Below are 20,880 nucleotides of genomic sequence, written 5' to 3'. Positions count from 1 at the left end.
GACTGATGTTGATGAGCCTGAAGTGACAACAGCATGTGGTTTAAATGAGGAAAAAAGTCACGGAGGAAGTGTTTCAGCAAACGGGGGCAGGTCTATCTGACGTTCATGCTCTTTAATCGGGAGTACGGGATTGGCTTTGTGCAGTTTTAAAAGTTAACATTCGTTATTAATTCAATAAATCTGATGGTAATGAAGCAGAAGACAGCTAAGAAAACATGTTTATGTTTAACAAGCAAATTAAAGAGCTAAATTATTTGAGGACTGTTGCTTTTAGGTGTCACTCGTAAAATGGGTTTTCTTTCTAAAGGTAACGAATAATAATAGTAAATAATAATAACCATCGAGTTTGTATTTAGATAATGGGTTGTATCCTATAAAAAAAAAAAAAAAAAAAACTAGTTAATATAATTAGAAAACACAACAGGGGGAAAAAAAGCAAAAGAAAGACAATTTGTCCACTCAAAATATTTTCTAAAACGTAGGATACATTTCTCACAAAGTTAAACCTAACAACAAAATAACCTATTTAAATTATTTCTAAACATTTTTGAGTAGCTGCATTTAAAGCGTTAAAGTGAAGAAAGCCAAGTGGCAATGATTTTATGGTTGAAATAAATATATATATTCGCTTAACTTAAATTTGTAACGGAAAAAATGAAATCCAAATAACCCTCTCCCCACATAGCTACTTTCCTTTGGGAAGATTATAGCGTTTCGTCACCCCATAAAAGCGACACGTCGGTGTTTCCGCCCTCTTGTGAGTGGCAAGCTCTAGTTGATGGGTGTATTAAAAGGCAAAAGAAACAAGAAAAAAAAATAATTTTAAGTACTTTAAATAAAAAAACATATAAAACGACGGAACCACATTTTTAAGGGAAATATGTGTTGATCAATATTTATTAATATACTCACCAAACTCCCTGTTAACTGTATATGGTTTATTTAAATGTTTTTATGCTAAATTGTAGCAATAAAAAGTCTGCATAGGGCAAACTTTCAAAGAGACACGTGTGGTGCCACTTGAAGGCAGCAGATTTTCTTGATATTTGTTGTATAGATCATTTGAGAAGTTTGTGCTTTAAGATAAGCAATCTTTAAAACAGATCTAGGTTCAAATTTGTTCCCAAATAAGACCTGCGCGTGCCGAACGCAGCGGCGCTAACACGCAGAAACCATAGTTAAGGTGGTGAGGTTTGCACATACTGTAACAAATTATTTTTTTTTTAAAAGTCTAATACAAAAAAAAAGACTCAGAAATATATATATATATATATATATATATATATATATATATATATATATATATATATATATATATATATATATATATATATATATATATATATATATATATATATATATATATATATATATATATATATATATATATATATATATATAAAAAACATTCCAGACTTAAACCCCACCGAAAACCTCCCACCCCCCAGCTTCGTCATGGATTCATGGTACTCATGGGCTTCCGTAGAAGCGGAAGTTGCGTTTCGTAAGCAGGCACCGGGAACTCGCCGGCGTGACATTCACCGGGCTGTCAGCAGGGTTGGGGTCGACCACAAGCAGGACAACAGTCACCCACCTTTAACTCCACAAAACCGACTTCAAAATGAGGGTACTGAAGGCGGGTCTGTGTTTGACCAGGAATCATCTGTTAGCTCCAGGGAGCGTCACACTGAAACAGGTAACCTGGCTCTGGCGACCATTTACACACAGACCTCTGAAATAAATAAACAAACAGCTCTCAATATAGATCCCGTGTCCTCAGGTGCTCATTAACAGCTGTCGGACCTGCTCCTCTGGGGTCTTACCCAACGAGAAAATCCGCAATATTGGCATCTCCGCTCACATCGACTCAGGGAAGACAACCCTGACCGAAAGGGTCCTCTACTACACGGGCAGGATAGCGGAGATTCACGAGGTAAGGGCCAAGATGGGCTCTGCTTGTATGTTAAGAAATGAAGCTGCGTTACTCAGCGGTATTTTTGTCTCTCTGTGATGTCAAGGTGAAAGGGAAAGATGGTGTGGGAGCCACTATGGACTCCATGGAGCTGGAGAGACAGAGAGGCATCACCATCCAGTCAGCAGCTACATACACCATGTGGAAGAACCACAACATCAATATTATCGACACACCAGGTACTGATTATACTCTCAATAGACATGATCTTCACCATTGTTCTGCACCTGTAAAGAGTGGACGCTCTGCTCTAACTACAGCTCTGCCTCTACCAGACCCTGTACAATGATCCCAGGGTTAAAATAACATAAAATAAAAACTGTCTTTGTGCAGTGGGTAGCACTGCTGCCTTGCAGCAAGAAGGTTCTGGGTTCAATTCCTGGCCTGGGTTCTTTCTGTATGGAGTTTTGCATGTTCTCCCTGAACATGCCTGGGTTCTCTCTGGGTACACCGGCTTCCTCCCACAGTCCAAAAACATGACTGTTAGGTTAATTGGCTTCTCTAAATTATCCTTAGGTGTGAGTGAATGTTTGTTTGTCCTGTTTGTCTCTGTCCCTGCAATGGACTGGTGACCTGTCCAGGGTGTACCCCGCCTCTCGCCCATTAGACAGCTGGAGATAGGCACCCCTCGCGGGGAAAAGCGTCTAAGGAAATGGATGGATGTGGACCCGCTCTATATATTGTATATGTCCCATGCACCTTTTTCTTCCTTTGACACATTCTCCTTTTACTATTTGAGCTGATGTAAATATCTGCACTGTGAGATCAATAAAGTCAATCAATCAAACCACTGGGGAGTGGGAGCCTAGTGGTTAGGGCATAGAGCTTGGAATCCTGAGGTTCTGGGTTCATACCCCACTCCCACAGACTGCCACTCTGGGTCCCTGAGCAAAGATCCTTAACTCCACACTGCTCCCCGAGCGCCACACAATGACAGTCCACTGCTCTCCAAGGGGATGGGTTAAATGCAGAGACTTAATTTTGTTGCTCTGTACTTATTACAGTGTAATGACAATACAAGCTGAAGAAAAAAAACAACAACAAACATCTTTGGCTATGTGCTGTAGAATAGGGATGTCCCAATACGACGTTTTTATTTTCAATACATTATATATTGACCCGATATGATATCGGCATAAATCATAAATGCTTTTATTACTGATTTGTTGTGATAAAAGGGTCACTATTAGAATAATTCCCCATGTGTTATGATAATTAGCTTTTTGTCTAATATCAGAACAATACCAGATATTAATACCTGAATGGGACACCCCTACCTTAACATTTTTAGCAACTCTTTTGCATGATAGCTCATTGACATTATATGTGGAACATCTAAATACATATATATATATATTCACACTCATATGTGTGCCAGACAGACAAAACAGTTTAACTCTTATTTGCACCATAGATAGTCATTTGGGTTTAGGTCAATACTTTGATTTGGACATTCTAACACATTAACATGCTTAAACCAATCAGTTACTTTTGAATTACCGAGACATCTATGTCTTTAGGTCACGTGGATTTCACCATTGAGGTGGAGCGAGCCTTGCGTGTGCTGGACGGCGCGGTGCTGGTTCTGTGTGCCGTGGGAGGCGTCCAGTGTCAGACCATGACTGTGAACAGACAGATGAAGCGCTACAACGTCCCCTTCCTCACCTTCATCAACAAGCTGGACCGAATGGGAGCTAATCCCAGCCGGGCCTTGCAGCAGATGAGGTACAGGTCGTACTAAAGTTCTCCTGAGTGGAAATATAAAGAACTGAGTGATGCTTGTTCAAATAACTTTAGCAGTTTTGGGGAGATAATTTCAGAACTCTTTCATTAAATAGTTATAAAAAGGAAGATTAAAGACTGAAGGCCAACATAAAGCAAATTAGTTTTAATGGGAAACATTTATTTTTCAGCTGGTTGCCAATAGAAAACAGTTAAAAGAAGGTTAGAAATTAAAATGAAACAAATTCTTCGAACAGATTTGTTCATAATGGCAAGCCTTTGTTAATCAGGGGTGTTCTTATACATTCCTGCTCATACCAGTTTGGCTTTATAAAGACCAGCTCAGTTAATGGGACTTCTGAGAGCGAATGTTCGTTGCATTTTGGAAAAAAGTCAAGAGAATTGTCTAAAATGTTGAAAGAAGGGCTTATTGGCTTTCAGAAACAATGGAAAGGACATAGAAATTCCCCAAATATCCTAGAAATACAAGTGGAGCTTTAATTAAGTCTAAGGTTAGTGGTTATCCATTCTTAAATCAAATCCAAAACATTTCTTACTTTAACCCTAAATCGTCCTACCTTTAGCTGTTCCTCTGATCTAATCATTTCTAATCCTGGTCTCTACTCACCTCTAGCTTAGCCTCTTTTGTCATTTAATCAGGATCGTCTTTTTTCTTCATTGCATCTTTGTACATTTTTTTAACATTACTCGGCTGTATTTGACCCAACAGTTAGGAAGTATTTGACTTCAACTCTGTGACACTTTGGGCCCAGAGTGGCCACAGTCTCCAACCCACAGTTAAAAGCACGTCTCACTGCTTGTTGACAGAATCTGAACCGATTGCTGGTTTCTAAATCAGTTTCAGTTTCTTGCCTTTGTTAAGCTCTGACCTGTGAAAAGCAGAATACGGATGTTTTAGTTTAAGTTTTGTTTCTCTTGCAGATCTAAACTGAACCACAACGCAGCCTTTGTCAACATCCCAATGGGCCTGGAGGGGAACATGCGCGGCATCATTGACCTGATAGAAGAGCGGAGCATGTACTTTGAAGGACCTTTTGGGTAGGCCTCATTTAGTAAAATACTGTCATTTGTTTTACACATTGCAGAAAACCTTCATGTGTAGTAAATAATTAATACCCATTTAAACACAAATCGTAAACATAAACCGTTTCTTCTCCTCCCCTACAGTCAGAGCATCCGCTTTGACGAGATTCCTTCAGATTTCCGTGCAGAAGCTGCCGACCGCAGGCAGGAGTTGGTGGAGTGTGTCGCTAATGCTGATGAAACTTTAGGGGAGATGTTTCTGGAGGAGAAAATTCCCACCAAAGATGACCTGAAGGTTAGTCTTAAAGAGATATAGGACATAGAGTTTGCATTTTATAATGGAAAAAGTGAATAGCTTGTGACAACTTTTGTGGAGTAATTTTTAACTTTAGCACAATAAAGATACCATAGAAAACTGAGAAGTTTTATATATTTAGATTATTTCATCTTTAAATACCGTTGTAGTTCCATTTTGTTCCAAGTCTGACACTGACTCCATATAGAAATTGTCCAAAATTAGTTGAACTGCAATAACTCTTGCTGTTTTGACTGCAAAGCCACTAGTTTTAACCTCTTTTCCTGCATATTCATTTCTCCATACTTCCTATAAATGAAGGCTGAAGCCAGTTGCATCATAACTATTTCCTCTTGTTTTGTCTTAGGCTGCGATCCGCAGGGCCACAGTACAGCGTCTCTTCAGTCCCGTGTTGGTGGGAACAGCACTGAAGAACAAAGGTGTCCAGCCGCTCCTAGACGCTGTCCTGGAATACTTGCCGAATCCCAGTGAAGTAAAAAACTATGCAGTTCTCAATGATGAGTAAGTATTTCCATGCTTCTTAGCTTGAAGAGCTTGCTTTTTTTTTATACACAGAAACAAAAGTATTCCTAAAAAAAAAAAAACAAAATTTGCCATGATGAAAATTGATGATGAAAATAAAATAAACAAAAGTCATCTGATAGCAGCCTACAGAATTAGACTTGGACTTTGGACCCCACCCGATGTGTGTTACAACACTGCTTTGTGGAGGTCTGTTAGTAACGTCCCCCCCTGTGCCTCTCACCCTCAGTGACGCATTTTAGGTTGCTGTCCTATTGGATCAATTAAACATTTACCCAGACTCTGTTTTCCTGCTCAAATCTTCACATGTGCTCCTTTCTCCATGATTCATCTTGAACAGAAGCAACCCCACAGAATAATACTCCCACTGGTCCGTTTCATTAGGTTATGCATTTTCGTTATTCCAAATATTTGTGGTGACTCTAGGACCAAATTAGTATAGTTTCATATTATCTAACCAAAGGACATGCTTTCTGCACAGTCAGCCTGTCTTAGTCTGCGTCTTTCCAGGCTTCCTACCATGCAGGCCTCTACTGATGGTCTTCTTCCAGTCTACGGTCCTTCTGTTAGACAAGTCATTCGTTCATTTCCTGGCAGTTGTCCTGGGAATTTTTGGAGCATCTTGAAATCTTTCCCATTCTACCACTGCCAATATTAACTCATTAGGAATTACTTGACACTATTGTCTTTATTGGTTTTCCTTCTCCTACTTTGTGGACCTTAATAAAGGTCCCATATTAAACACACTTCTCCTTATAAACATATTGTATCCAGTGTTGTGCATGAATGCGTTCAATGAACGGCGTTTACTGAATACATTCATATTTTTAGTGAACCATGAACTAAATGGATCGGTTTTGAAGTAACAAACATGAAGGACAGCGATGTTCACTCTGAGAATAATCAGCGACACACAGCTCACGTTCAACTGTTAACGACTCTTTATATTGGATGGCGTCAGGATTTACGGTACTTATTACGGCAAACAGCATGACAGACCAGCATATCTACTGTTAGTACTTGTCTGCGCAATTCAGACTCTTCTGGTGTTTCTGATGTCAGTTTTGCAGAGCGCTCGGCAGAGTTTTATGAACTAATAAATGAAGACTCTGACGGAAAAAAATCTCATGTTTTTGTGCAAACTTTGCACGCAGGGACTAAACAAACAAGTCCGTATGTCAGCCACGTCCATTTCAAATTTAAAACGACACACTGAGTTATAGTATCTGAGCTATCTGGGGAAATATATGCTACTGAATGAGGAACATAAGAAATATTTTTTGATACAGATCTTTTCAGCAGAACCTGAATGTTCCTGTATGTTTCTGAGGTTCGGTATAATTTGGTTAAATAAAAGCTTGACTTCACATACAGTAAATCTTGGCTGGGTGAAATATGAAGTTCTATTGTGTAGAATTGTGGCTTAATTTAACAAATGAACTAGAATTAGTTCATTATTGGTTTGTGAACTTAGTTAGTTTTTTAAAAAGGGAACTATGTTCATGAACTAGTTTATTTTTAGCTGTGTGAACTGAACTTTGAGTCCGTTATTTTTAACAAAGAACTGGCTCAGCATTGTTTGTAACAGTCATGTGTGTCCTGAATAATATAGGATTCACAAATAAAAAAAATAAAAAAAACAGCTTTCCCTTCTCTCACAGTTTTTCTCCCCCTCTTAGCTAGTGTGTGAAGAGCATTCCCTTTATGATGTCATGAGGGGAAATAAGCTGTCCAGATTGGGCTGGAGCAGCCCATTAATGAAGCTACGGCCTTCAACTAGGCTATCTTTATGAACTGATTGTCATGGTTGTGGGGTATGACGGGGGTGTGGAAAATAAAGCAGCTTGTCCAGAGGAGGGCTGAATAAGGCTATCTGCCTAATCTGAGAGGAATTTTCCTCTACGAATGGCAAAACATGCTCCGAAGGACTCAATTGTTTTTTTCAAATGTAGCATAATATTTTAAGTCCAGCCTTTCGTTTTAAGACTGCTAAATTTCTGTGTCTACTCAAACCCTTACTGCTTTTTCTACTGTGTTTAAATAAGAAGGAAAACCTTATTTATATTGGAGATCCAGAGAAAATCAGTGACCAATAGAGGTTTACAGTTAAAAGGTTGATTTTGGTATCGACCCTGCTACTTGAACTACTTCAATTTGATTAGCCGGTTTAATGATGCTGCGTAGAAAGTTTCTTACCCTGTTTAAAAAAAAAAAAACATTTGGGAAAATTTTAAGGAAAGTTGACAATGAATAAAATGAGTCTCTGTTCATTAACACTGTTACTTTTTTCGGTTATGATAGAGATTCAGCAGAAAGATCAAAGATTGAAATGGACCCCACCAGAGATTCCTCAAACCCTTACGTTGGTCTGGCCTTTAAACTAGAGGTAAGTTTTTTTTTTTCTTGTTTTTTTTTTTTTTTTTTTTTTTTACCTATGTCTTTTTCAGAAGGGTGAGGTCCGTCATGCTTTGCTGTGTTTTGTGGTCTTTCTTGTCGACAGGCGGGGAGGTTCGGTCAGCTGACCTACATCCGGGTCTACCAGGGCTGCCTGAGGAAAGGAGAGTACATCTACAACACGCGGACAGGCAAAAAAGTCCGAGTTCAGAGGCTGGTGCGCCTCCATGCGGATCAGATGGAGGTGAGGGGGAACGGGGCGTCAGCGTGTGTCCCCTCAGGTTCACAGCTTGTTTCCGTCAGATTAAAGCTAATGCGGTGCAGAACTGATCAGAGGGGTGAAGTTCCTCTTTTGGCTTCAGTCAAGTGTGGAGATAACAACCACATTCCTCATGACACCAGAATAAAATGTTTCCATGCATCTCACATTTTCCATGTATCTCTGTTAAAGTGCATTTATGAATAATAAATAAGTAAACTATAGTAGATGTAATATGTATTTTTCCTCTTTCTGTTCATGCTCTTGAAGGATGTGGATGAGGTTTATGCAGGAGACATCTGTGCTCTGTTTGGGATCGACTGTGCAAGTGGAGACACTTTTACATCCAAAACTAGCGCTAACCTCTCCATGGTGAGTCACGCCAGCGTCCCAGGCAAACTAACAGCCGTGAAATTTCTAATTGGTTGTCTTCCTGCTTCCAGGAGTCCATTCACATCCCAGAGCCTGTCATCTCCATGGCTATGAAGCCAGCCAATAAGGTAAAGGTGTTTTTATTTTATGTTTTATAAAACTAATTGCAAACATTTTTTTAAATATTTCCTCTAAATGGCCTTTTTTTTTTGCCTCCTGTTTACCAGAACGATATGGACAAATTCTCTAAAGGCATCAATCGTTTCACCAGAGAGGATCCCACTTTCAGAGTGCATTTTGATACAGAGAGCAAAGAAACTATTATATCAGGCATGGGCGAGCTGCATCTAGAAATCTACTCCCAGGTACATACTCATCTCCTTATCTCTGAAAATAAAGACAAACAAGCGCTGCACGGTGGGGCATGTGGTAGCGCTGTTGCCTTGCAGCAAGAAGGTTCTGAGTTTGATTCCCAGCCCAGGGTCTTTAACTGTTCTCCTCAGGCATGCGTGGGTTCTCTCGGGTACTCCCACAGATAGGTTAATTGGCTTCTCTAAATTGTCCTTAGGTGTGAGTGTGTGTGTGCATGGTTGTATTTGTGCATCTCTGTGTTACCATGCAACAGACCAGCAACCTGTACAGGGTGTACCCCGCCTCTCGCCCATTGACAACTGGAGATGGGCACCAGCATGGAAGTTTTACTGTCATTATTCTTAATTATTTTATCTTTAACTGTATATTTAGGTCTTTTTAATTCTCCAACATTTTTGTTAAAGCCTTTTTTTTTGGGATTATTAAATTGGTTAGCGTCCCTGGTTAAGATAACTTTAAAAGCCTCCAAATCAATTATTCCTTAATTGCAGCAGCATGACCTCACTTAGAAACTAGAAATATCCCCAGAGCTCACTGTTGGAGAGCAGCAACAAAGACAGCTGTCTAGTATCGTACTAGTTAATGTAATATGGGTGTTACTGGTTCTGTCAGCCCAATGATGATCTAAATGAAACTTTTCATCTCAAATTAGTATTTTTTGACATGGCTGGCTTATCGTTTCCCAGTAAAGAAGCACCATCCTACTTAATTTAGGACAGATCATGGAGGAACAGCAAATGATAAATGCTCTGACTGTTAACTCCAGTTTTGCCAACAGTTTTCTTCTATTTTTGTCTCTATTTTAGAGGATGGAAAGAGAATATAACTGTCCCTGTGTGATGGGGAAACCCAAAGTGGCCTTCAGAGAGACAATCACCAGTCCTGTACCGTAAGTCTGCTTTCTCATCCCAAATAAGCAGTTTGTAGCACCATAGAAACCTTTAAAACTTCAACGTGCATCTAAAAAGCTTTATGCTGCAGGAGTGAAAGGCAAAGCTTGCTTCATAAATTGTGGCATCACTTTAAGAACATTTACAAAGAAACAACTTGTTGCAACATCATTTTGAGAAAGATCAGTTGGTTTTGGGATGTTTTTCACATTCATGAACGTGAGGCAGCTTCTCGGTCTGCAGCACCTTAACGCCCTCGGCTGGAGACCAGGTGAACAGCAGCTTCCACTGGGGGATTTCCTGCAACAAATTTACCAAACAATTTGTCACATTGTCAGGATGGTTTATCTTGTTTCTGAAACAGACTTGTAACTTTTCCTGGTTGAGGAAATGTTCAAACATTTTTATAATTACTGCAAATCACTGTTTATACTATACTGGTTTATACCATTTTGGTTTAACAAAACAAACTTCAGCCATTGGATGTTCAGCTCTTTCTTTACCTGAGACACCATGTCATGCAGCAGAACGTGACAATCAAACTTCAACTGGTCATTTTCTGTTGTCTGTGGCAGAGGAGCAAATGAAGTTTTAATGAGTTTTAAGAGCTGCAGACTGAAGACTGACATCTTTCCTGGCTATTTGTTCAGACTCAGAAGGGGCATTTTCATTCAGTAAAGTCAGGGATTTAGATACACTAAAAAAAACACACAACAGGTCAGCTGATGATGATGTATGGCCTTTGGAAACTTATCCTTTCACTCATAATATTCAAATGAAGTCAGGCCTTTCGGTGGCATCAGCTGCCCTTTTTGGCATATGATATTTGGCAAAATATTTGGAGGGCTATGGACTTCCGCAAGTTGTTTTCATCTGTTCAAACACTTTTATGCAAGTGCTAACGGCATAAGGCAGTAGAAACCAGATGGAGGTAGGTTGTGTGTCTCAGACAACGAGTTTTTGGTGTAAGACATGTAAATTATGTTTAGAACTAAAGGGAAAGACTTTGTGATAGAAGCTGGGCGTTTCATGAGCTAAAAGGCCACTCAGTTAGGAAGAAGCCATTCTTTCCAAATGTACTCAGACAAAGATCTATACTTTTGCTCTGTGGTATCAGTTGAATATCAACCACAATAACAATTTCAACATTTAAAGAGAAAAAGACAGAAGTTTATAAACTTGATACCAACCCCTCTGGGAATTGTGGGTGTTTAGCTCCAAGAGGTTCTGATGTGCCTGATAAGAACATTATGAGGAAATAATAAGGCAATATCTAAAGACAACCACTGCAAAGGTGAAATCTGAGCCAAGTTGGGTGGTCTAAATGGACAGAGGCCCTTCGCAGATGCTCTACTCTACTTAGAGAATGGGTTAAGGACAATAAATCTGTGTTTCTGAGCGACCATCATAAAGCTTTCATAGAAAGTTTGTTGGCAGAAAAGGAGGAAAATGTGTTGGAGCAGATTAAGGCCTCGTCCACACATAGCAGGATATCATTTTTTTTTTCTTCAATTGCTTCAGACAACTTCTCCTTCAAACACTACTGTAAGCAGCAGGCTGTTCCAGAGGACAGAACCTATTAGCTTCTAGTAGATGTAGTCTGCATGAAATGCCCTGGCAATTAAAATGTAAAACAAAGCATCCAGGGGATAAATAGAAACAATCCGATCTGCATATCCTTTGTTTTTCTATGTTTAGTCTGTAAAAATTAGGGCCTTAAATCCGTGTTTTTGTTGCTGATTTTTCCAAAGTGAAATAAGCAGCCTACCAGCTGTGTGATGTTGGCCACCTGAGCCACGTTGTACAGAGTGTTTTCTGTGGATTCACTCAGCATGATGAAGCTGGAGGCCACAATGCCGAGGTGCCAGAAGGGAGTCATCTCTGGGTCCATGTGACCGTAGCTGTCTGAAAGACAAAACCAAACTTACACTGAGCGTTTCTGGTACTCTGTGGTGATTTTTTGCAGCTTTTCTGTTATTGAACGTACCAGGTAGACGTTTTTCAGTACGCAGGGTTTTATTGGTCCTGTACTCCTGATATAACTCCCCTTCTTTAGCTTCAACATCAGTTTTCGGGAGCTCCACTAATGAGGAGACCTGCACTTGAGGTGGGAGCTGCTTTTCTCCCCTTGGAAAGTAAACCTCAGCCGAGCACTTCTCTGTTGTCTTGGAGGAAAAACAAACTTGTTAGATTGTAAAGAAATGAATAGGAGAAGACAAAGGTTGGGCGTCACCTTGTTGTGAGTCAGCAGTTAAATCACATGGTTATTCAAATAAATCTTCCTTTTCAGGCCAGTTTCCACCTGCTGTTGTAATCCAAGATATTGCAACACAGTTTAAACTAGAATCTTGCTCAAGACTTAATTAAAATCTTCTTTAAAAAGAGCAATACAACTGACTTTTACAAGGGTAAGATGGATGAGACCAGTTAAAAGTGGACAAAGTAAAATAGCCATAATAATAACATTATTGAAAAATAATTACAAAGGACAGGAAAATATTCAAATTTCACAGTAATATTGGAATGAGACGCTAGTTTTTCTGGTTGGTGAATAGCTGGTCAGAAACTCAATAATTCCTACTATTTTCCATACAGTGAATGCACCAAGTGGTGCCTTCATTCATAGCCAAGAGCTCCTTGCTTTGGAGGTTTTGGCAGAAACTTTTTTTGTTTTGTTTTTCCTTTTAAACTGTCAGTCACCATCTGTTATCACACTCATTGTCTTTGCAGATATTAGCAGCATATTGGAGATCTGATGTTGCTAAGGATCCACATTCTTTAAGAATACACCCAGAGACAGAGGTTTCAGTAAAGCCAGCCTCACTGACAGCCAAAATATAACATTCAACTTTTAGCTCCTCTTGTTAGGATATTAATAAAACTGTTTAACAATGAATTAGCTTTGTTGGTTGAACATTGATATAATTTCTTCTGAATAAACTATAGAATGGGCTTCTGATTTTCTGACAAGCAGAAAATCAGAAATTGGAGTCTCAGAAACTCAAACAGCCTTTTAAGATCTCTTATTGCAAACAGTTTTATAAGATATAAAAAAAAAAAAAATGTCCCTTACATTACTGATGATCTTGTGCACTGAAATCTCCAGCTGGTACTTTCTCCCGGAGTCTGCCACATCCTGTTGGGTCGACCAAATTGAGCCACGGTTGGATCTAGCACATTAATAAATGTTGGCTGATCAGGAGTAAAAATGAACCTGACCTCTGCGTTCCCACTGTGGACCTGCTTTAATCCAAACAGTCTGTAGGGGGATCCATGGCGGGTGTTGAGGTAGTGTTGGACCACCTTTGCTGCCCTCTGGGCGGGGTAGTGATTGGGGTTCAGCTCACCTGTTGCCATCACATCCTCTTCAGCCTCCTCTGCTGCTGCTGCTTCTGTCTGTGGACAGAAAGAGAGGAAATATAAACTCTCTAGTGGACTTTGACCTTTAGCTGTCAGCCGGGTGTGGCTGTTGTCTTTAGACACATTTACTCCGGGGAGAATGAGATAGATCAAGGAGCTAAAGAACCAAAACAAACAACTAAAACGCTTCTTGCCTGGGCTGACTATTTGTTTTGCTGGCTGACTGTTGCCTCTGCTCAGTCCTCCGACATAACTACACCTCCTGCTAATGAAAGCATTACTTCCTGCTTTGAATGCAGAGCCCTGATAGGTCTACCCCTTCTTAAAGAGACAGGAGGACACTAAACATTAATCACAGTTGAAAAAACTTAAATCACATTTAAGTCCCAGTTTATTGACTCCACCAAAACCTTTGGGTCTTATTATAAATTAGATTTTAGAAAGACTTGGTTGGGAGGCCTCCTTACCTTCACCCTTATCTTTAGCTCCATCAGAATTCCTAATCATTACTAAATCATTATTACTAAAGATTAATGTAATTTCCAGTCAGAAGAAACCTAAAGCTCTAATTAGGGGTATTGAATCATTGGGCCTAACTGAAGCAAATAGGTACAAGCCTCCTATTGGATAATTACTGCATGGGAGATTATCTTTCAGCTGGCAACAAGTTATTTAACCCCAACTGGTGCAATGGCTTGCTTCTCATTTCCTAAACAACCATGTCGAAAGACACATCCCGTGGTCGTGGAAAAGATGTTAGTCTGTTTGAGAAGGGTCAAATCATTGGCATGCATCAAGCAGAGAAAACATCTAAAGAGATTGCAGAAACTATTAAAATTGGGTTAAGAACTGTCCAACACATTATTAAAAACTGGAAGGATAGTGGGGACCCATCATCTTCAAGGAAGAAATGTGGCCGGAAAAAAATCCTGAATGATTGTGATCGGTGATCACTTAAACATGTGGCGAGATCAAATCGAAGAAAAACAACAGTAGAACTCAGGGCTATGTTTAATGCTGAAAGTAAGAGCATTTCCACACGCACAATGCGAAGGGAACCCAAGGGATTGGGACTGAACAGCTGTCTAGAAAACCACTAATCAGTGAGGCTAACCGGTAAAAAGGCTTCAATTTGCTAGGGAGCATAAAGATTGGACTGTGGAGCAATGGAAGAAGGTCATGTGGTCTGATGAGTCCAGATTTACCCTGTTCCAGAGTGATGGGTGAATCAGGGTAAGAAGAGAGGCAGGTGAAGTGATGCACTCACTATGCCTAGTGCCTACTGTACAAGCCTGTGGGGGCGCTGCTATGATCTGGGGTTGCTGCAGGTGGTCAGGTCTAGGTTCAGCAACAGTATGTGCTCAAAGAATGAGGTCGACCGACTACCTGAATAAACTGAATGACCAGGTTATTCCATCAATGGACTTTTTCTTCCATGTCGGCACAGGCATATTCCAAGATGACAATCCCAGGGATTCATTGGGCTCAAATTGTGAAAGACTGGTTCAGGGAGCATGACACATCATTTTCACACATGGATTGGCCACCACAGAGTCCAGACCTCAACCCCATTGAGAATCTTTGGGATGTGCTAGAGAGGGCTTTGCGCAGCGGTCAGACTCTACCATCATCAATGCAAGATCTTGGTGAAACATTTATGCAACACTAGATGGAAATAAATCTTTTGACATTGCAGAAGCTTATCGAAACAATGCCACATCGAATGCGAGCCGTAATCGAAGTTAAAGGCGGTCCAACAAAGTATTAGAGTGAGTGACCTTTTTTTTTGGTGGCGACTTTTTTTTTGGCCAGGCAGTGTAGTTTTCTCTTTGAGCTCTTTGGTTTTATTTAATTACCCTGGTTTTCTCTGGTTTCAGTCTGTCATTAAGCTTCCTAAAATAGATTATTTTGTGTCTCTTTGCTTTCAGGTTTGACTTCACCCATAAGAAGCAGAGCGGTGGCTCTGGGCAGTACGGCAAAGTCATTGGGGTTCTGGAGCCCCTGGAGCCAGAAGATTACACCAAGCTTGAGTTTGAAGATCAGACTGTTGGAACAAACGTGCCCAAGCAGTTTGTTCCAGCTGTTGAGAAGGCATGTGCTGTGATTGTTCTGCTATAACTTAAACAATAAATTAGACCTTTTCATCTATTTTATTAAATCAGTTCACTAATTGACACAGTTACACAGACTGGTGTTCTTAATGCCTTCTTTTTTGTTAAGTATGATGATATTCTGCTTACAGCTCATTATAATATAACGTCAGGGATACTTTTCCAAAGGGAAAAAAAGGTTTGAATTTAGTTTGATGTTTTGCATGTGTTCCATGTTACAGGGATTCAGGGATGCCTGTGAGAAGGGACCACTCAGTGGACACAAGATATCAGGAGTCCGATTCCTGCTGGAAGACGGAGCTAATCACATGGTGGACTCCAATGAAATCTCCTTCATTCGTGCAGGAGAGGGCGCTCTGAAACAAGGTTTGCATGCTCCTCTGATCCCAGCACCAATCACTGTTATCATCTTGTCACAGACTGTCTCTCTGTGTCATGGTGGTCTTATGTTAAATTTGGTGGCACTGTCCCCTTCACAGCAATGGAAAAGGCCCAAGCTGTAATTCTTGAGCCGATCATGTCAGTGGAGATCGTTGCACCTCAGGAGTTTCAAGGAGCCGTCATTTCTGGGGTAAACCGGCGCCACGGTGTCATCACAGGCCAGGACGGGGCCGAGGGATACTTCACTTTGTATGCCGATGTAAGTCTGATTTGCATGCTTGAAATTAAAGCATGTATCTGCAGTCTTTTTATTTTCATAGTCCCTGTTTAAATCAACATTGGTTCTTCTGACAGATTCCTCTCAACGACATGTTTGGCTATTCTACAGAACTGCGCTCCTGCACTGAGGTAGGTTCAACAAAGTATTTGTAGCATATTTTTAAAATAAGCTCCAAATTAAAGGCCCTTTATCAGGATTTTTACAGCCTGTCAAGTTAGCTATTGGCATTCATCATAAATGAATGAATGAATGAAAGAGACATAAATATCAGTTCCCTGAGCTCTGAAGGCACCACGTAAATAAAGGAGACAGATTCTGTAGAAATTGTAATCTTACTCAGATCAGAGAAGTTGCTCAGGGTTACAGAATAGCAGCTGCTCACCTCCAGGCTGACCTCTGAGGAAGTGGCCCCGATTAACAGTTAAAAAGGCATTTTATCAGTCTGCTACATCACCATATTTATATCATACACGTTAGCAGATGATTAGACATCCATGGCTCCAGCCTTATCAAAATAGGACACTTCATTCTAAGCTGAAGGACACCGCTCTCATTCCATTTCCAGATCTTTTCCACGTACAAAATGAAGATTATAACTGTATATCCAGACAGAGGAACTGTCCTAATTAGATTAACTATTGTGGAAAACATCAGTTGTGCCACGCAACAGGCAGCCAATGCCAAGTTGTAATAAACTCACACATCTTAAATGATAATTATCCTAACACATCCAATCTGTTCATGCCTGCATACCAATGTTCGGTTTTAGCCAATCACAGTAGAAAATCTCATAGCAGCAGATGCCAAAAGAAACCACAACTTACCGGTATGCCTTTATGCTCTTGATGTTCCTATTTCAAAGATAAAATTGTGTATTCTGAAACAACTGATGAGACAGAAGAGCTACGCCACATGATTATCTTTGGCTACAGGCTCAGCTGCTCTACTTTTCATATTGTGTTCTGCACCATGATTGCCTGATCCATTTTGATTTGGATTCAAACTATTTAAAGGGATCATTTTCCTAGTAACTTAAAAGTTGCAGTTTTGGATGCATAAAAAAATCCTACTTAGTGATATGTTATGTTTAATGCATGGTTCCTAGCCTGACACCTTCACAGTAAACACAGGAAGGCTAATATTACCAGAGTTGTTTTTTTAAATCATATTGGATTTAGCTGCTGTAAAGTTAGAAAATGTATGTGATGCAGCATAAACAACATGGCGACATGCATGTGAGAATATTTTATTTAACTTTATTAAAACGTAATGGCAGTAACAGTATTTTTACCGTATTGTTTTACATCCAAAATAGATATCTCTGTAATAAAGTCTATTGTTACTGCTAATTGTGGATTCTTTTAAGCTGGAGGGGTACGAGACGGATTGTCGTGCATTTGTGAACTCACAGATATCGCAAGATTTTAGCTGGGAGGCAATGTTACTGCATGCAGTCGGCAGAAAGGAAGTAAAAACAAAGATATAAAGTCTGAGTTCATTCATCTGACACACTGGGGAAAAACTGTCACTGTTGTGAGTAAATAAAAAAAAAACTGAGAGAGCTGTGATTGATTAAATAATTTGAATTTGATCAGAAAATATTAACTAATGTTTTCACCTGCTGAGGACATATACAAGTAAAAAAAAAAAAAACTGTAATTACACTTTTTTTTTTACTGGATAAACTAAATGCTCACAAACACCCACTATGGTCTGCCTGTTAACTCCACCAGAAGTGTATGCCATTGCTGTGGAATTAAAAGTTTGGTACAACAAGCATATTTTGGTGGGTAAGGAGAAATTTGGCTTCACCTTGGTTTCATGAAGTCTATCCATTTCTCATGCTTTGAAAATCTTTGGAAGATGTCAGAATTCTCAATCTGTTAATTTTCTGTCTTGCAAATAAGCAGCATTTGACTTGATCATGAAAAACGTTTTTGAAATTTTGATTACAAACTTCCATATGCATAACCATCCATATAAGGAAGTGTATTTTTTCTAATGTTCTTTTTGGTTCAGAGGTGCTATATTTAGACTTGGTCATTAGAATGATAAGTGAGATTTTCAACTTATATTTTACCCATTAAAATATCTTTAGTTGTTATATTTCATATTATGGACTCATGTTTCCTGTTAACACATTCATCACTTTCTGTTTACTCAATAATATCCAGAAGACAGAAGTTTTTATTGTTGTTTTAATAAGAGAAAAATTAAGAAACAAAGAAAGGTAGAGTCCGTTTTGACATACACCTTCCTAATGTTTCATTACATAAGTAACAGAATATTGTTTTCATTGTTTTTAAAGGGAAAAGGAGAATACACGATGGAATACAGCAGATACCAGCCCTGCCTGCCAGCAACACAGGAAGAACTTATCAACAAATATTTGGAGGCCACAGGACAGCTGCCTGCAAAGAAGAAGTGGAAGAGCTGAACTGTTCCCTCACTTCTGTCATTGTTGGACTCTACAATCACCCAGGACAATGTTCATTGAGCCAAACAAAACCTTCATTTTTATATTTTCTTTACAGTTCTAACCCTCCCAAACTAAATCTTGCAGATAACATTTTTGAATTGTTTTTTACAATCTGATCTCAACAGGCGGCAGGCAGAACTTAAACCTGGGTAGTTACTGAAAGCTGAGTGTTTTTCCCTCAAGCTCAGATTGGTTTTTGTACTATGTACAGCATTGTCTGATAATGATTTCAACAAATATTTATGCTTCATAAAGGAGTGGTAGATTGATCTGTCTCACCTGCTCTGTGTTCTCCTCGGCCATGTCAGGACGAGCCACCGCATCCATGGAAACTGTTTCAGGTCTGATTGTTGTCACACTGAGGCTCCATGTCGTCCCCATCAACACAACCAGAACCATGGCTCCCCTTAGTTCCATTTCTACCAGCTGTGTAGCTCAGAACCGTCTGAAAATGGACAAAACAACCAGAGGGGAGGAGTACAGGGAGAGGAATGACCCTCCTGCCAGTGCAGAGTTGTGCAATAAGAAAGAAGCAGAGACGAGATTTTCCAGATCCTGCTGTCTTCTTTGCACAATCACTGCTTCTTATTTTTCTCCTAAAGCTAAACAATCTTCTCCACTTTAGGTCGTTATCTTTCTCATTTTGTCTCCCTTGATACACTTAGTTAATCAGCCTCCAAACGTCTGAGAAAGGAAAAACACGTCTTATCATTTGGAAGGGTAAAATCTTTAGAGCTAAAGCTTTATAATGATCCTCAGGTCAGTTTTAATGGTCAATCTGAGGTTGTTTTGTCCTGTGGAGGAAATTTCTTTAAGGAGAATAACATTTTCTGAACTCATCACTGCACTTTACTGCCCTCCTTTCTTTATTAACAAACAATAAACAGACTAAACAGGAACTTGCACCTGTTAAGTAGCATGTAAAGAACCAGTGCTGGTAAATAACAGCTATTTTACACCCATTATCACAGCAGCAAGAAGTACTGTATATTGTGCTTGCAGTACTGTATATTGTGCTTGCCCTTCAGCTGTGACCAATCCAATTAGCAAGTGCTGCAGCGTCAATAGGAGACTCGTTACACAGTGGTGATTATGGAAAATGTTGGCCTCATTAAAATATCAAAAAATGTTATTAGAGTAATTTCATTCAAAATGTGAAACAAATATAGATTCACTGCAGAGCTGTCCAAGTTTCTACACTGCATTGCCAAAAGTGTTTGCTCTCCCTCCAAATTGTAGGAAATAGCTGTTCCAATCACTTCCAATGCCTACATGTGTGTACAATCAAGCACCTAGCGAATCAGACTCACAGATCTCTATTCATTCACTGGATTGCTGATAGGCTGTTGGTAGTACAGGGTTGAAGTGAAGCCACCGGCTGGCAATTTGGTACTCCCTAGTTAGACCGGTCTTAATGTAAAAAATATGTGCATTACAGCATCAAACAACGATGATTTTCTCATTTTCAGGAAGGCTCAAGTCTTTAAAAATAAAGATGAATTCATCACTTTGACACACACTTCCTGTTTCATAGCATAAGTAGATTACTTTAACTTGTAATTTAAAAAAATAGGCACATCACATTGCTTAGCCATTATAAAGTCTATGCAGTCTGTAAATCATGTCATATATTACATATTTTATATACATATGTATATACATATACATTTTTCCTTAGCTCAGGTAACATTCTTTTGATGCCGTCTCTGGTTAAGAAGTAGGTTGATACGAGAAATGACATCAGAATGACGACTTTTTTACCCCATGTGTTTGTGTTCATCTTGATGCACTGACTCCAGCCGCAGTCCACTTCTTGTGAAGCTCCCACACATTTTTGAATGGATTTCCCTTGATAATCCACTTAAAGCTAGTTAACACTATTGCAGCTTCTTCTACCTTCCACTCTGTTTTCAGTTAATATCCTTGGATACTGAACTCAATAACCAGCTTCTTTAGCAATGGCCGTTTGATACTTACCTTCCTGTCTTCTAGACAACTGTCCTACCTGGGGACAGGTCAGTAGGAATGGATTGACAAATACTGGTTAAACAAGAGATGTTGTTTTTTTTCTGCCCTGATCCAAACATTTCAAATTGTGAGCAGCTAAATTGAAGGAATTTAGCTGCTAAATTGAAAAACCAGAGAATATAGCTATTATAAAGCAGGATTATCTTCCTAGGTTATTTATCGTTTATAAGTTTATTGCTGGAAGAGAAAAAAATGTATATTAAAAGTCAGTGAAGCAACAAGACTGTTTTTTACTCCAAGACTGCTCTGAAAGGTGGGGAGGATTGGGGGGGGAAAAAAGAAAAATAAACAAAAGTTGTAATTTTTCCTAAGCAAAAAATAAGTGACAACATAATGGCAGAAAATAATCAAGTTTCAACAAATTTATTTGATAGAAGT

General features: G+C 39.4%; 2 protein-coding genes across 3 annotated transcripts; one reads left to right on the top strand and one right to left on the bottom strand.

Annotated features, from left to right (window-relative positions):
* The first annotated feature begins 1,489 nt into the window (after positions 1 to 1,489).
* gfm1 (G elongation factor, mitochondrial 1) lies at positions 1,490 to 19,370 on the top strand. Its single transcript, XM_038306353.1, has 18 exons — positions 1,490 to 1,696; positions 1,781 to 1,933; positions 2,019 to 2,151; positions 3,493 to 3,697; positions 4,637 to 4,753; positions 4,883 to 5,033; positions 5,401 to 5,555; positions 7,878 to 7,962; positions 8,077 to 8,214; positions 8,500 to 8,601; positions 8,673 to 8,729; positions 8,829 to 8,966; positions 9,780 to 9,862; positions 15,152 to 15,314; positions 15,556 to 15,700; positions 15,814 to 15,974; positions 16,070 to 16,123; positions 18,304 to 19,370. Exons 1-18 carry the CDS (start codon positions 1,622 to 1,624, stop codon positions 18,430 to 18,432), a joined length of 2,244 nt encoding a protein of 747 aa, XP_038162281.1. The 5' UTR covers positions 1,490 to 1,621; the 3' UTR covers positions 18,433 to 19,370.
* Positions 9,929 to 18,962, bottom strand: lxn (latexin). 2 transcript variants are annotated; one of them, XM_038306354.1, is made up of 7 exons: positions 18,754 to 18,962; positions 13,083 to 13,259; positions 12,937 to 12,999; positions 11,851 to 12,028; positions 11,632 to 11,768; positions 10,367 to 10,429; positions 9,929 to 10,163 (listed from the first exon to the last, which is right to left on the bottom strand). In XM_038306354.1, the coding sequence occupies exons 1-7, from the start codon at positions 18,889 to 18,891 to the stop codon at positions 10,047 to 10,049; spliced, it is 873 nt and encodes a 290-aa protein (XP_038162282.1). In that variant the 5' UTR covers positions 18,892 to 18,962; the 3' UTR covers positions 9,929 to 10,046. The 2 variants fall into 2 exon arrangements, with proteins under 2 accessions (XP_038162282.1, XP_038162283.1); XM_038306355.1 differs by lacking the exon at positions 18,754 to 18,962 and adding an exon at positions 13,418 to 13,534.
* Positions 19,371 to 20,880: the final 1,510 nt, after the last annotated feature.

This window comes from Cyprinodon tularosa, unplaced genomic scaffold, assembly GCF_016077235.1.
Source record: "Cyprinodon tularosa strain WSP-4 unplaced genomic scaffold, ASM1607723v1 ctg58, whole genome shotgun sequence".
Taxonomy (NCBI): Eukaryota; Metazoa; Chordata; class Actinopteri; order Cyprinodontiformes; family Cyprinodontidae; genus Cyprinodon; species Cyprinodon tularosa.
The sequence above is the reverse complement of the archived record's forward strand: the minus strand, read 5'-3'. Positions and strand labels throughout refer to the sequence as shown.

Coding starts and splice junctions, on each gene's coding strand:
- lxn (XM_038306354.1), bottom strand. CDS start 18,891: ATGGAACTAAGGGGAGCCATGGTTCTGGTTGTGTTGATGGGGACGACA. Junction 11,769..11,850: donor TACTGAAAAACGTCTACCTG/GTACGTTCAATA, acceptor TTTGTCTTTCAG/ACAGCTACGGTCACATGGAC. Junction 10,430..11,631: donor TGGCCAACATCACACAGCTG/GTAGGCTGCTTA, acceptor CCTCTGCCACAG/ACAACAGAAAATGACCAGTT.
- gfm1 (XM_038306353.1), top strand. CDS start 1,622: ATGAGGGTACTGAAGGCGGGTCTGTGTTTGACCAGGAATCATCTGTTA. Junction 1,697..1,780: donor GGAGCGTCACACTGAAACAG/GTAACCTGGCTC, acceptor CCGTGTCCTCAG/GTGCTCATTAACAGCTGTCG. Junction 15,315..15,555: donor TTGTTCCAGCTGTTGAGAAG/GCATGTGCTGTG, acceptor TCCATGTTACAG/GGATTCAGGGATGCCTGTGA.